This window comes from Eurytemora carolleeae, unplaced genomic scaffold (assembly GCF_000591075.1).
Source record: "Eurytemora carolleeae unplaced genomic scaffold, Eaff_2.0 scaffold329, whole genome shotgun sequence".
In the NCBI taxonomy this organism is placed as follows: Eukaryota; Metazoa; Arthropoda; class Copepoda; order Calanoida; family Temoridae; genus Eurytemora; species Eurytemora carolleeae.
Window position 1 is genome coordinate 283,594 of NW_019396239.1, and position 15,460 is coordinate 299,053.

The 15,460-nt window shown below is 32.9% G+C and overlaps 1 protein-coding gene across 1 annotated transcript; it reads left to right on the forward strand.

Moving 5' to 3' along the window:
• Positions 1-9,349: 9,349 nt before the first annotated feature.
• LOC111699085 (uncharacterized) lies at positions 9,350-15,106 on the forward strand (the record flags this gene model as incomplete). Its single annotated transcript, XM_023469649.1, is given in 8 exon segments — positions 9,350-9,517; positions 10,118-10,158; positions 10,373-10,419; positions 11,006-11,058; positions 12,209-12,282; positions 12,424-12,533; positions 13,250-13,328; positions 15,047-15,106. Coding segments are annotated over 8 exon segments (509 nt in total), but the record flags the coding sequence as incomplete, so codon positions are not given.
• Between the last annotated feature and the right edge of the window lie 354 nt (positions 15,107-15,460).

A 15,460-nucleotide genomic window follows, 5' to 3' on the forward strand; every position in this document is an offset into this window, starting at 1 on the left:
AAAAGTTTAAAAGAATCTAAAAATAATTGTTAAAAATATATTTATTTTATTGTAAAAAGGTTTTTTTAAAGATATTTACAAAATTGTACTAAATTATTTTAATAGTGTTACAGTATTCCCATTTTTCCCACTTTGGGATTCTATGAGACCCGAGACCCTCCCCTTGGGGGGGGGGACGGGGATCTCAGGACCCCGAAAACCCCAATTGGGAAACAGCACTCCAACTTTTAATATTGATATTTTCAAAATAATTGGTATTAGAAATAGTCTGTACATTCTTCTTATAAAAAAATTATGGCTCATTCAGGATGTCCCATGAAACATGACACTTGAAAGTCGTCTTTAATCTTTGAATTATTTGTGACATTCAGTCATCAACCTACCTTAGCATGTGTGATTCTTGAAGCAATAACCACAACAATCTCCTGGGATTTCCAAAATGTGGTCTGCCTTTTTTTGTGCAGTCAATATTTTCGGCGATATTAAGAATTTCGTTCAGATTTCTATTTTATTAAATAAAACCAAAATTGTCGGAAAATGAACAAAATTCTTTTTATCTAGGGTAATATCTAAAAAAGTCAGACCACATTATGGAAATGCCAGGATTAGGTTTATTTTGTGATAATTATCCATAGAATTTTATTTCTTAAACTAGGTTGACAAATAAATACAGCAAATTGGATAACAAATAGAAGACGGCCTTCAAGTCGTCTTACTACTCTCATGTTTCGTGGGACACCCTCCATATTGATATTTATAAGAGGAAGATTTTTAGGATCTTATTGTCATCCCTTGGAGGATTTGAGAGTGTAGACTGTAGAGTTTTTTTTTAAGTATTCTTGAGAGAAGTTTAGGAATTATTCCTGGTAAACTATTTATAATATTTTTATTTAATATTAATTGTTTATTTATGACTTTTATTATTTGTTTAGTTTTTAGCTCACTCAAATCATATAATATAATATAATATAATATAATATAACTTCTAATAATCATCTTTTACTTTTACAGCTGTGTTCTGTGTATGAGTGTAGTACAGTGTAAAGTTTGTATAGACTAGATTCAACTTTTTTCCTTTCAAACTTCAAACCAGATCTTGCTGCAGATAAAAGTGCTTGAAACATTATTGCTAGAAACAAAATTACTAGAAAAAATGCCAGTAATTATCCCATTAATGCCCCCAAAACATTGTTTTCAGACTGATTAGCACCAGCTGTTTTTATTGTTTATACAAATATTTGCAGCCAAATCTTTAGATGAATATCTTTAAAAATGTAGTAAGTCAATAAACATAAATATATATATATATATATGTTATGGATATATTAAAATTTTTAATATATATATTAAAAATCCCTCCAAAATTATAGTCATTCAAACTTAGATGTCTTTTAGATACTGTATTTTATAGTTTGGATTTAAAACTTAAGGTAGTTCTTAAATTCGGGTACAAGTATCAGTAAAGTTAAGTAAATCTGAACAGTTTCGAATCGTTTAACTTTAAATTGTCTGATATCCCTATAAATCAATATTTAATAATTTTTGTATATATGTAATCTTCTATCAAAGAAGGGAGCGAAGGCAAAAATAAAATTTTCTATAAATCATCACAATGTGTCAATATTATTTTTAACAAAGATAAAAAGCAAACTTCAATCTAATAAAAACTTACTTAATTTCTATCGGAAGTGTGACGTAGGGCATCTGCATATCCCGTAAGCACACGATATAAAAGACTCTCTAAATAAAACGACCGTGAAGCGTAAATTTTGAGTTCTGCCTTAAATTTTTTAACTAATGGTATATTGATCGATTTGAAAAACAAAGAAACAAGTTTAAAGTTTAGCAAGAAAAAATCCGTACAGTTGTCTATGAAATCTCATCGTTTTGAGGGTAACCCTGAGTTTGCCACTGGAATAGACAATATATATATGCTATTTTAATCCTTTCACACATCTCTTTCTTTCTAATTCTGAGCATCAAGATCCTTTTTAACGCATGGAGAAAGAAAAAATCCTAGATTTTCAAATCCATTTTTCTTCTCTTGAAAACAAACTTCTCAACAATTTACCTAGAGAAGTTGATGAAAGATTGAATGAAATGTTTTTGTTCTAAACCTGATAAAAACCTGACATTATCTTTCTAATATTAAACCTACTCCGCAGCTCAACAAATATACAAAGAAAATATGGAAATAAATAGAAAAGTGAAGACGTAGTTTTAATAAACTCTCCTTTAATAAAGCTGCATGTCTGATTTACAATTGTATCCTTGACTCAACGCCTTGTCTGATCAAGAATTCATGGATTTATACTATTTTGCGCATTTCTGCCTCAGATATAAAAAGGAATTTGCAATAATTTAACACTTTTAAATATAAAAACGCAACGTGTTGTATTCCGGATTGTTTGATATATCAGTGAACAGTCCCTTGAATCCAACAGGAAGCCAGATGGATCAGTACATCCCGGACCGCTGCAGAGTAGACACAAGTCTCCCTGCACATAGCCGTCCTGGGACTTGTGCTATATACAGCGCACAGATAGCATACAGAGAGAACCCTTCCGGACGAGAGAGAAGAAGATGAACCGAGTTCCAGTCATCGTGTGGAACCCTGCCTACCTAGAGGAACTGGAACCAGAGGAGAAGTTGTTCCAGTAGAGGAGTACAAACCCTGGTCAGCCACCAGCGGTCCCTGATGATGTCCCAGCTTCAGATGATGAGGATGTGATGGGAGATGTTCCAGAGGATGCTGAGGAGGATACTAAGCAGGAACTCCAAGATGCAGTCCAGAGCCTATCAAGGTTGAATGATGGGCTCAGGAGTGTATTGTCCCTTAGCAGGGACACCAGCTCACCACAGCATACTGATGTCCCTAAAGTTGATGTATGGGACACAGGGAAGGCTATTGAGCAGGAGTTCAGGCTATTCCCCAACCCGACCAGGAAAGGGTTGAAGGACCGGCTTGATAACCAAGTATGGAACTTGCTTCAGCTCATACAGGAACGAGTTGATCAAGGAACCTACAATGATACAGATATTAGACTAGTAGATGGATTACATGTCATATCTGTCCTACACGCTAGACTCGGTATCCTAACTGAGATAGCGCTTAAACATAGAGCTAAGAGACCTTAAGAACACCAAGGGATCTAAGGCTTATGTTAAGCTATTATTATTATGTATGTGATTTATGTATGCATTTATAATTGTATGATTAAATGTATCAATAAATATACTTATACATGTGAACGACTTTATTATTAGGGTGTTATTTATGTACGTGCATTCAGATATATAAGGCTATCTCGATATATGGAGATAGCTGAAGTATTGCAATGCCAGGTTAAAAATATATAACGGCGCATGAGGAGTTAGGCCCGCGGAATAGGACTAACCCGATCTGCAATGTCATCAGGTTACACAAATGATAGATGAAACAGGTTTAAGTACTTGTATAAATCTCATTAAGTGTAGATTTTTAGATACCAGTTTATTGATGTAAAAATATTGTAGGATTACAAAATACTGTAAAAAAATTGAAAATTGTTTTAGTCAAGCTGACACTAGGGTGCACTGTGCAGCTGGTAACAAACAGGATAAAATCTGTTCATAATAACTTCTTAGAGTAAAAAATCCCCCAACATTACTGGGCCAAAACACCAAAAGTATAATTATTAATGGTATACGCGAAACTAACAGTATGCTATAGGGTTTTAATGGATCAAATTAAAAACCTACATTTTCTTCGTTCATACCAGTGTTCTAGACGTTCTCCGTATACTCCGGAGTTCTATAAGTTCCCCGTATACTGAGGAGTTCTATAAGTTCTCCGCATACTCCGGAGTTCTATATGTTCTCTATATACTACGGAGTTCTATATGTTCTCTGTATACTCTAGAGTTCTATATGTTCTCTTCATACTCCAGAGTTCTATATGTTCTCTTCAAAATCCGGAGTAATATATGTTCTCAGTATACTGCAGAGTTCTATTTGTTCTCTGTATACTCCAGAGTTCTATGTGTTCTCCATATACTCCAGAGTTCTACATGTTCTCTGTATACTGTGGAGTTCTATATGTTCTCTGTAAACTCCGGAGTTCTACATGTTCTATGTTTATTCCGGAGTTCTATGTGTTCTCCGTAGTCAGTGTACTCTGTAGCTCTTTATGTTCTCTGTATACCCCGGAGTTCTAAATGTTCTCCGTCTTGTAGTTTTATTTCTTCTCCATACACTTCGGAGATCTCTATCCAACTAAAGGTTCGGAACCTAATTCGGCTCCGGGAATATAAGGAGTAGAGGAGCGGAGACTACATTTAACACGGAGGAATGAGCTTGATTTTCCTAAACCTGGAGAACACCTTCTCCTGTTTAATCATTAAAAGTGAGAAACCAATCCTAGTTGTGCACAACTTCGCCAGAGCAGGAAACTTTTGAATCGACAGAACGCCTAGATCCTTTTCATTTAAGATTTCTCCTCCTTGGGAAGATTAACTTAAGCCGTTTTCCCAACCCATCCAGGAGAACCCCAATAATAAAATGGAAAATGATTAACCTCGATCAAAAAAAAATGTTAATTGATGTGAGATCATACTAGCTGAAATACTAAATTCTTAGGATAAAGAGCTAAGCTACGAATTTTCACACAACAATTTATATCTCCCTAAAACTTGGTTGAGATCATTGTGAATGAATACGTTTTATGTGTTTTTTTTCTTCTCAAAATTAATTTCCTTAATTCTCTTTGACCGGTTAAAACTGTAACATGCATATTGATGAACATGTTTCGGCTGTGTCTCTACTGTTTATCAATGAACATATCTATACTGTTTCTCTGTTGTTTATCAATGAACATATCTCTGTTTTATCTCTAATGTTTATCAATGAACTCCTCTCTGCTGTGTCTCCACTGTTTATGAATGAACATATCTCTGCTGTGTCTCTTCTGTTTATCAATGACCAATGAACATGTCTCTGCTATATCTCTACTGTTATCAATGAACATATCTCTGTTGTGTCTCTTCTGTTTATCAATGAACAATGAACATGTCTCTGTTGTGTCTCTTCTGATTATCAATGAACAATGAGCATGTCTCTGTTGTGTCTCTTCTGTTTATCAATGAATAATGAACATGTCTCTGCTTTGTTTCTACTGTTTATCAATGACCATTTCTCTGTTGTGTCTCTTCTGTTTATCAATGAACAATGAACATGTCTCTGCTGTGTCTCTTCTGTTTATCAATGAACATGTCTCTGTTGTGTCTCTTCTGTTTCTCAATGAACAATGAACATGTCTCTGTTTTGTCTCTTCTGTTTATCAATGAACATGTCTCTGTTGTGTCTCTTCTGTTTATCAATGAACAATGAACATGTCTCTTCTATGTCTCTACTGTTTATCAATGAACATGTCTCTGATCTATCTCTTCTGTTTATCTGTTTGAAAGTTGCAAATAAATGTTAAATGACTGAAATAGAATGAATAGCTTCCTGAAGAGTTTTAAATGAGTCGTGAACAAGAAAATATGCGTAGAAGGGGGAACACGCAAATCTCAAGGTTCGTGACAAATTTGATAAAAATTACACACTTCTTAACTCAAGCCAATGCGAACAGTTTTTTTCCAACCCAATTTAATTCATTTTCACCAACTTTTTCAGTCAATTTTAACCTCTTTTGACCCTTTTTTATTCATTTAATTAAGTTTTAACTCATTTATTCAGCCAATTTTACCCATTTCAACCTTTTTCACATTTTTAACCCATTTCCTTCCATTACAACACTTTTTCACATTTTAAAGGTTAAAGCCGTAGTGTAAACAGATTTATGTGTTGAACATTTTTCAGTTTTACAATCTTAGTTGGGCGTGACTAAGGAGCTAACAGAAAGATCTAAATCAAGCTTTATTGCGCGAAAACATTTGAACTTAAAGGTATTTAGGGAAAATAAAGACTTTGAATTATTCCGGTTTTCAACAACTAAATCATTATTATTCCGGTTTTCAACATATAAATCATTCTTATTCTGGTTTTCAACTTCTAAATCATTATTATTCATGTTTTCAACAACTAAATCATTATTATTCTGGTTTTCAACATCTAAATCATTATTATTCATGTTTTCAACAAATAAATCATTCTTATTCCGGTTTTCAACAACTAAATCATTATTATTCCGGTTTTCAACAAATAAATCATTCTCATTCTGGTTTTCAACATATAAATCATTCTTATTCTGGTTTTCAACATATAAATCTTTATTATTCTGGTTTTCAACATATAAATCTTTATTATTCTGGTTTTCAACATCTTATTCTGGTTTTCAACTTCTAAATCATTCTTATTCTGGTTTTCAACATATAAATCTTTATTATTCTGGTTTTCAACATCTAAATCATTATTATTTCGGTTTTCAACAACTAAATCTTTATTATTCTGGTTTTCAAGAACAAAATTCTTATTTTGGTTTTCAACATATAAATCAATCTTATTATTCTGGTTTTCAACATCTAAATCATTATTATTTCGGTTTTCAACAACTAAATCTTTATTATTCTGGTTTTCAAGAACAAAATTCTTATTTTGGTTTTCAACATATAAATCAATCTTATCACGATTTTCAACAACTAAATCTTTAATATTCTGGTTTTCAACAACTAAATCTTTATTATTCCGGTTTTCAACAGCTAAATCTTTAATATTCCGGTTTTCAACAGCTAAATCTTTAATATTCCGGTTTTCAACAACTAAATCTTTATTCTTCTGTTTTTTAACAAATAAATCATTATTTTTCCGGTTTTCAACAACTAAATCTTTATTATTCTGGTTTTCAACAACTAAATCTTTATTATTCTGGTTTTCAACAACTAAATCTTTATTATTCTGGTTTTCAACAACTAAATTCTTATTCTGGTTTTCAACATATAAATCAATCTTATTACGATTTTCAACAACTAAATCTTTAATATTCTGGTTTTCAACAACAAAATCTTTATCATTCCGGTTTTCAACAGCTAAATCTTTAATATTCCGGTTTTCAACAACTAAATCTTTATTCTTCTGTTTTTTAACAACTAAATCGTTATTTTTCCGGTTTTCAACAACTAAATCTTTATTATTCCGGTTTTCAACAGCTAAATCTTTAATATTCCGGTTTTCAACAACTAAATCTTTATTATTCTGGTTTTCAACAACTAAATCATCCTTATCACGGTTTTCAACAACTAAATCTTTATTATTTCAGTTTTAACAACTAAATATTTTTTTAATATCTGGTGTTGTATTTCTCCGGACATTTTATTGATGTCTGTGTCTGTTTGTGTATCTTAAAAAAGTTCTAACTCAATATATTTACATTGCACTTGCTTGGGAAACCAACTTTGCCTGGAAACTAAGTTTTCCCTTTGGAAATCAACCCCTCGCCATAGAAATTTAAAACAAAACTAAAAACATTCCCGTTGTTCTACCAAGTTCCCCAATTAAAATTTGAGTAAATTAGGAAAGGGGTTCATGAGTTATGATCTGACATCCAAACAAACGGACAGACAGGCTATCAGTAATTACTGCCTGACGCTTGTATATGTATACTTTGCTGGTCTGTGTGTTTGTTTGGTTTGTATCCAATAAACGTCAAAACAACTGAACCGATTGGGCCCAATTTTGTTGTGGGACCTCACATGACCCCAGGGAATGTTTATGGATGATCGAATTTTCAAACATTTTCCTCTGAAAAAATTCAATTTAAAGAAAAATTTTGAAAATCCAAGATTTTTTATAATAAATTCCGCGAAAGTTTTGGTTTTACAAGGTATACAAAGAAAAAATCTTCACAATTGAAAAAGAAGATGGAATAAATATTTCTACAAGTTTTATTATGCCAATTCTAACATAATTCTTAAATTATATTGTATATATTATAATGTAAACCTTCATGATCCTGAATTTGAAAACTTGAAAACCTATAATTGATACTTGAAAACTTTGTAGGGTAGCTAAATTTCTTTTGATATCAGATAGAAAATATGTTCAAATGTTCAACTTTTTTTTGTATCCAAGGTCAAATTGTTATCTCTGTGGAAGGTCTTTTTTAACCCGTTTACCCTAAATTCCTACTGCAAAGAAATACGTAAGTTTGATTGTACTGTTTCATTGTTTGTTAAACACCCCTGACCCTTTAGTAAAAGTAAATTCAACCTAAAGTCTGACCGCGTCAACCTTGTTGCACCGGCTAGTCCTATTGAGTGTCTGCGTTATTCACCTAATGTCCGGGCGATACGGTACAAACTGGGACCGGAATGATTGACCCGGCTCGGAAATTCAAATGTACTACGGCTGCCCGTGTTATAGATAATTTGTGTCAAATAAAAAAGATTACCCCCTCAAGGAATAAACCATATTAGTATTTATCCAATATTCGAATTCCATGAAAATCTTGACGATATGCGGCCAAATCTTTATTTTTTACCTCAATGATATGGAAAGGAATATGGCCCGGAAATTTGATGATAAAGCGCCCTAAAGGACTTGAGTTTTTGCCACAAACTATGATTTTCTAATTTCAATATCGTTGCAACCCAATCTTGTAGAACTTTAATATTTCAAACTATGAATGCTTTTAGATCAAATAATGTAAGTTTGAAATACCAAAGGTTTACATCATAAGGTTGCAAAGATATAGGTTTTTTTAAAACTGAATTTGTGGCAAAGACTCAATTCCTTTTTCTATCTAAAACATTGGTTTCCATTAAAAGAGAAGAATAAAACAATTATAGTAAATATTTAGATGATTGATTATTGATTGTAAGGTTTATTTTTGGTTTGCGGGGTTATGTGTGTGTGTGGAGGGGGGGAGGCGGGGCGGGTGTAGGATTAAAATGGGGAAGGGGGGATAGGCGGTGCAAAGTTAAGGGTTGGGGTGTGGTTCGGGTTCGGGGGTAATTCATATTTGAACATTACCCTCGAACTCAGTATTCCTAAAATTGATTTTGTTTACATACATTCTGTAGTACATCGTTGTACACTTCCCGTGTTTTATACATCTTGGTAGATTCCCATTATACACATTACTTGGGATTTCTAGGAATTTTCTATGACATCATATTTCGATATGATAGATTGATAGTTTTTGGGGTATAAGCGACAATATGAATATTCCATATAAAACACAGACATATCGATAGATAGATTGTTATATACAATGTATGGTGATAGATAGATAATGATAATAATAATATAAAGATAATAAAGATAATAATATAAAACACAGACATATCGATAGATAGATTGTTATATACAATGTATGGTGATAGATAGATAATGATATATACAGCTGGAGATTTGAATGCCCGACACAGGAAAGGATTAGTAAGGTTTTCTAACTCTAGAAGTGAATGTATTTATTTACGAACTATATATATATATATAGGAAATTAATAGCAAAAAATAATTGTGAAAAAGTTGTGAATCTTCAATAGTGAAAATGTGGTTTCTCCTCATCGCTACATCGTTACTTCATTTTACAAAGGTGAATGTATTTATAGATATACACATATATGTGTTAAATATTGATAAAATTCTTAAAAATAGATAGACGCGCAGGAGATCGTTTTCTGTTGGACGATCTTTTATAATGTCAACCGATTTAGCGATTTCCATAATTTTTCAAAAATGACGTTGATTTTTTCATTTTCATTTTCTGTCCAGAAATTTATTACTTCCATACTTCCATATATGGGCTCGGAGTAGGATATACAGGGGTACTATTGTGACTCCGCCATGACCGTCTTTAAATGAAGGATCTCTTATAACAAGCCTCCGTGCCTTTAAGAGTAAAACTTGAATTTTACTTATACATATTATCCGAGAGGGTAAATATTGAATATTAATATCTATCATGATACAACTCAATTATTACACTAGATACAATATCTGAGACCGAATTTAAAGAATTTGAGCCGCGGTTTAAGTTTAAGCTCGGCTCAAATGTGGTTGGTTCCACTTAAAATTGCATTCAATGTTTCAAGATATAAGCCAGCGCTCAATTGAAACCGGTTTTTGGCGGATTTTAGACGCGGCTCAAAATCATTAAATTCGGGCACTGTTGACATAATTTAAATATTTTTAGAGCTGTAACAATATTTTTGACGAGCTAGGAGGGAAATTCAGGTTAGATTTATAATGTATAATCTAATTAGATTTGCAAAAAGATTAATTCTATTTAACAAACAAAGCTATTTTTTTTAAATACTAAAATTCTTAACATAAATTTAGGGATATCTCATGAAGCATACTTTCTGTTCGTTATTTTTGATAAATTATAATTGCAACTTTTTCGACGTAAAAAATATTTTTTCTTGGAAACTTTATTTGTTAATTTTAGCTCTGGATCTATGATTTCCCGGCCTAATATCATCAAACCTTGCGAAGGTAAACTTTAATTTATAAATATTAAATCAATATGCTTAATGATTGCTGATGGCAGTGCATATTATGTTCATCTTGAAATAATAAGTGTTTTGAGGTTTAAATTGTTAACACTAGAACTTTCAGATGAATATATCTAAAACGCGCGATCGCGAACTAAGAAAAGTGTCAAAAGTGCCATTTTGTCAAGATCTGGTATATCTGATTATCATACCATAATAAGTTACAAAAAAAAACTGTAGATCTAAATTTAAGCTAGTTTAGTTTTCACCTCAAACCCACGTGTTCGAGGTATTTGTTGCTAGCATTAGACAATTTCGTAAATTTTCTGAAAAACGATTTTTGGTCTAAGAGAACTGATTACTCACCTCAAATTTGTCAAATCCTAATATTTTTGCAACATTTGCATTCCAGGAATTCTGCCAGATCAAATTGGCAAAATTTGAAAAATCAAAGGTTTACACATCAGGTGGCAAACATGAAAATATAATTAGAGTTTTAGGCAGGTAATCAGTTACTTAGAAAAAGGCTTCAGAGTTTCAAACTAAAAAACATTACAAGATTTTTTCTGATTATTATTCCTAATAAGGAATGGACTTTTGCGAACACCCTGTATTCTATCCTGAAGATCAAATGTTAAAGGTAAAATTTTTTTTTTTATCTCAAAAATATCAAACCAAAGGGTAAAGAAATCAAATATTTATACATTATTAAAGGCGTCTGTACTGTGCTTTCTATTTTTCGAAACTCGGACATAAACATATTAAATATTTTATATTAAATATATTCTTTATTTTATTTCTCCAATATTGTAATGTAATGTGTGATGTCCAGGTGTTATGTATTATTGATGTTTTATGTTATTTATCGATATTTATACAATCCATAATAATCTGGATTGTGCATAGTACAATGCATACAAATTATAAGCCTTTTTAAAAACTAAACAGCTTGTAATTTCCGTCTTTATAGAACTCCACAAGTTTTTGATTTTCCATTATTAAAAATCTGTACTAAGGTTATACGTACAGCCAAGGCCCAACAAAAACATTGAACTTCTTGAAATGTTGGATTAAATAGGACAGAAATAATTTCGTAAATCGATTTGAGTTATAATAACATAAAATACACATAAATATAGCTTTAATTTCGTCTTACTATTCCACAAATTCTAACTGTAGGTTTTGAACAGACCTGATCAATTACTAAACTATTCTAGGTTTTGAACAGACCTAATAAACAGCTGAACTATTTTAGGGTTTGAACAGACCTGATAAACAGCTGAACTATTTTAGGTTTTGAACAGACCTGATAAACAGCTGAACTATTCTAGGTTTTGAACAGACCTGATGAAGAACTAAAATATTCTAGGTTTGAACAGACCTGATCAATTACTAAACTATTATAGGTTTTGAACAGACCTGATAAACAGCTAAACTATTTTAGGCTTTGGACAGACCTGACGAATATCTAACTATTTCAGGTTTTGAACAGACCAAATGAATAACTAACTATTGTAGGTTTTGAACATACCTGATGAAAAACTGAACTATTCTAGGTCTTTAACAGATCTGATCAATAACTAAACTATTCTAGGTCTTGAACAGACCTGACAGACCTGATGAATATCTAACTATTCTAGGTTTTGAACAGACCTGATGAAGAACTAAACTATCCTGGTTTTGGACAGACCTGACGAATAACTAACTATTCTAGGTTTTGAACAGACCTGATGAATAAGTAAACTATTCTAGGTTTTGAACAGACCTGATGAATAAGTAAACTATTCTAGGTTTTAAGCAGACCTGATGGCTCGCTATGGAGAATGTTGTTTGAACCGCTAGAGCTGGTTTGGGAAAATAAAAGGCAAACAAATCAAACATTTTTTCAATATTTTGGTTACGGTAAGTTACGGGCATAGAAACCCTCAACTTTAATTTTGATCAGTTCGAACTGAATTTTCACGGTATATAAATGATCAGACCCTGAGTAATGTTTGGATTGAAGGCACCGGAGTATGCATCCTGCAGAGGTGGCTGCTCTGCAACCCGTCCCGGAAAAACTTTGTCCAACGAATTCGTCCTGGATTATTCCTCGGCTGGCTAAAAACTGGAAAGGTAGGAATTCTTGCCACACAAAACCACGTCAGGGTTACCACAACCATCCACGCAAAACCATGTCAGGGTAACCGGCCACTTAAAACCAAGTCAGAGAAACAGCCGGGCAAAACCATGCCAGGGTAACCATCCATGCAAAACCAAGTCATTATAACCTTCCAAGCAAATCTAAGTCAGGGTCCGAGCCACGCAAAACCAAGTTAGGGTAGCAATCCACGCCAAACCAAGTCACTGTAACCATCCACGCAAGACCATATCAGGGTAACCATTCACACAAAACCAAGTCAGGGTAGCCAGCCACACAAAACCAAGTCAGGGTCCCCAGCCACACAAAACCAAGTCACTGTAACCATCCACGCAAGACCATATCAGGGTAACCATTCACACAAAACCAAGTCAGGGTCCCCAGCCACACAAAACCAAGTCAGGGTCCCCAGCCACACAAAACCAAGTCAGGGTCCCCAGCCACACAAAAACATTTCAGGGTAACCAGCCACACAAAACCTTGTCAGTGTTCTAGCCACGCAAGACCATGTCAGGGTAACCAGCCACACAAAACCAAGTCATTGTAATGATCCACGCAAAACCAAGTCAGGGTAGCCAGTCACACAAAACCAAGTCTCTATAATGATCCACGCAAAACCAAGTCAGGGTAACCAGTCACACAAAAACAAGTCAGGGTAACGATCTACGCTAAATTACCCATATTTGTTAAGGTGACTGGAAGTATATAATAAACCGACCGAAGAACCATGAGGAGTATACACAGTTTGTTTATGTAACTACATGTACAAGGTAATAAACATTATGATGAGTTCTCACAATAAACGGGAAGTACCAAAAGCGCTGAAAAACTGAAACTGATTCCACTTAAATTTAATTAAACTGTGATTAAATTGCAGATTTAAGGAAGCCATGATACAGTGATAACCAGAAATTTGTGAACTTATTTTCGTCTTGTTCCTATGAAATGTCGCCTTAAAGGAACTGAGTTTTTCCCACAAATTCTGATCTTCTAATACCTGTATCTTTGCAACCTGATGGTCTAAACCTTCAATATTTCAAACTATCATTATGTGATCTAAAAGAATTCATAGTTTGAAATATCTAAGGTCTCCGACATTGAATTGCACATATATTGGGATTAGAAAATCCGAGTTTGTGGCAAAACTCACTTCCTTTTGTAAAAATTTAGGTGAGAACTTCAGTGTTAAGTTTCCTTTATCTTAAACATTTGATCTCGATATTCAATATGTGCGTTTTTAAATTTGAGGACCGATTCTTGATCCCTTCATTTGAGTTATTCCTGCTGGGCACGAGCACAACAGAATATCGAAGAGGATTAAGATTAGTCCGTAGGCTTGCATCTGATGAAGTAGAAGATCAAAATTTAATCCTGAGATTCACAACATATAAGCTTTGACCTTAGAACAATTTCAAAATAAATCAGTTTTAAGAATTTCCCAAGTTTAAAGAAAGAACTAAGACGATAACCATTCCCTGTTTTCTGATTTTCACTGAATAAATGGCCAAAAAACACAGGGCTAATTTATCCCTAATCAACGAGTTATTTATTACAGATCTATCGTCCTAGATGTTTAAAAAGCTGTAAACAGATATGTTTTTTAATTCTAGCTAATGCAGTTTATATAAACAGATATGTTTTCTAACTTTAGTTATTGCAGTTTATATAAACAGATATGTTTTCTAACTCTAGTTAATGCAGTTTATATAAACAGTATAAAGTATTAAAGATAAACTAGGAAATTACAACAAAATGAGCTTGTAATGAATAACAAGTGTTTTTCCGGAAATTAAAATTTTAATCTAAATCTAACATTTCATAGTCTCATATCAATCCTTCTATACTTCTATCCTTCTATCCTTCTATCAACCTGTCCTTCTGTCCTTCTGTCCTTCTATCCTACTATCCATCTATCCTTCTATCCTTCTATCCTTGTATCCTTCTATCCACCTATCCTTCTATCCTTCTATCCTTCTATCCTTCTATCCTTCTATTCTTCTATCTTTCTATCCATCTATCCTTCTATCCTTCTATTCTTCTATTCTTCTGTCATGCTATCCTTCTATTCTTCTATCCTTATATCCTTCTATCTTTCTATCTTTCTATCCTTCTATCCTTCTATCTCTCTATCCTTCTATCCTTCTGTCCTTCTATCCTTCTATCCCCCTTTCCTTCTATCCTTCTATCTCTCTATTCTTCCATCCTTCTATCCATCTATCCTTCTATCCTTCTATCTTTATATCCTTCTATTCTTCTATCCTCCTATCCTTCTATCCTTATATCCTTTTATTCTTCTGTCCTTCTATCCTTATATCCTTCTATTCTTCTATCCTTACATCCTTATATCCTTCTATTCTTCTATCCATCTATACCTTCTATCCTTCTATCCTTCTATCTTTCTATCCGTCTATTCTTCTATCCTTATATCCTTCTATCCTTCTATCTTTCTATCCGTCTATTCTTCTATTCTTCTATCCTTCTTATTTAGAGCTGGAGCCTGTGATCCTTACGGTGATATTCTGAACAGTCATGTTAATTCGGAGTGCAGGTAGATACAGGGTAGATACAGGGTAGATAATAATAATAATAATAATCATATGTATATTTCAAACTAGTTTACAGGTTAAATGATATTAAAAATATAGGTACAAATTATGGTTATGGGATAAAAGCAGTAATATATTACATATTTACAATTACAGACCCTAGTTTAAAGTCCTAAGATCAATAACAATAATAAAAATTAATAGTGATAATAATTTGCGATAGGAATGATAATGATGATAATGGATGATGATAATGATGATAATGATGATAATGATGATAATGATGACAATGATGATAATGATGATAATGATGATAATGATGATAATGATGATAATGAGGATAATGATGATAATGA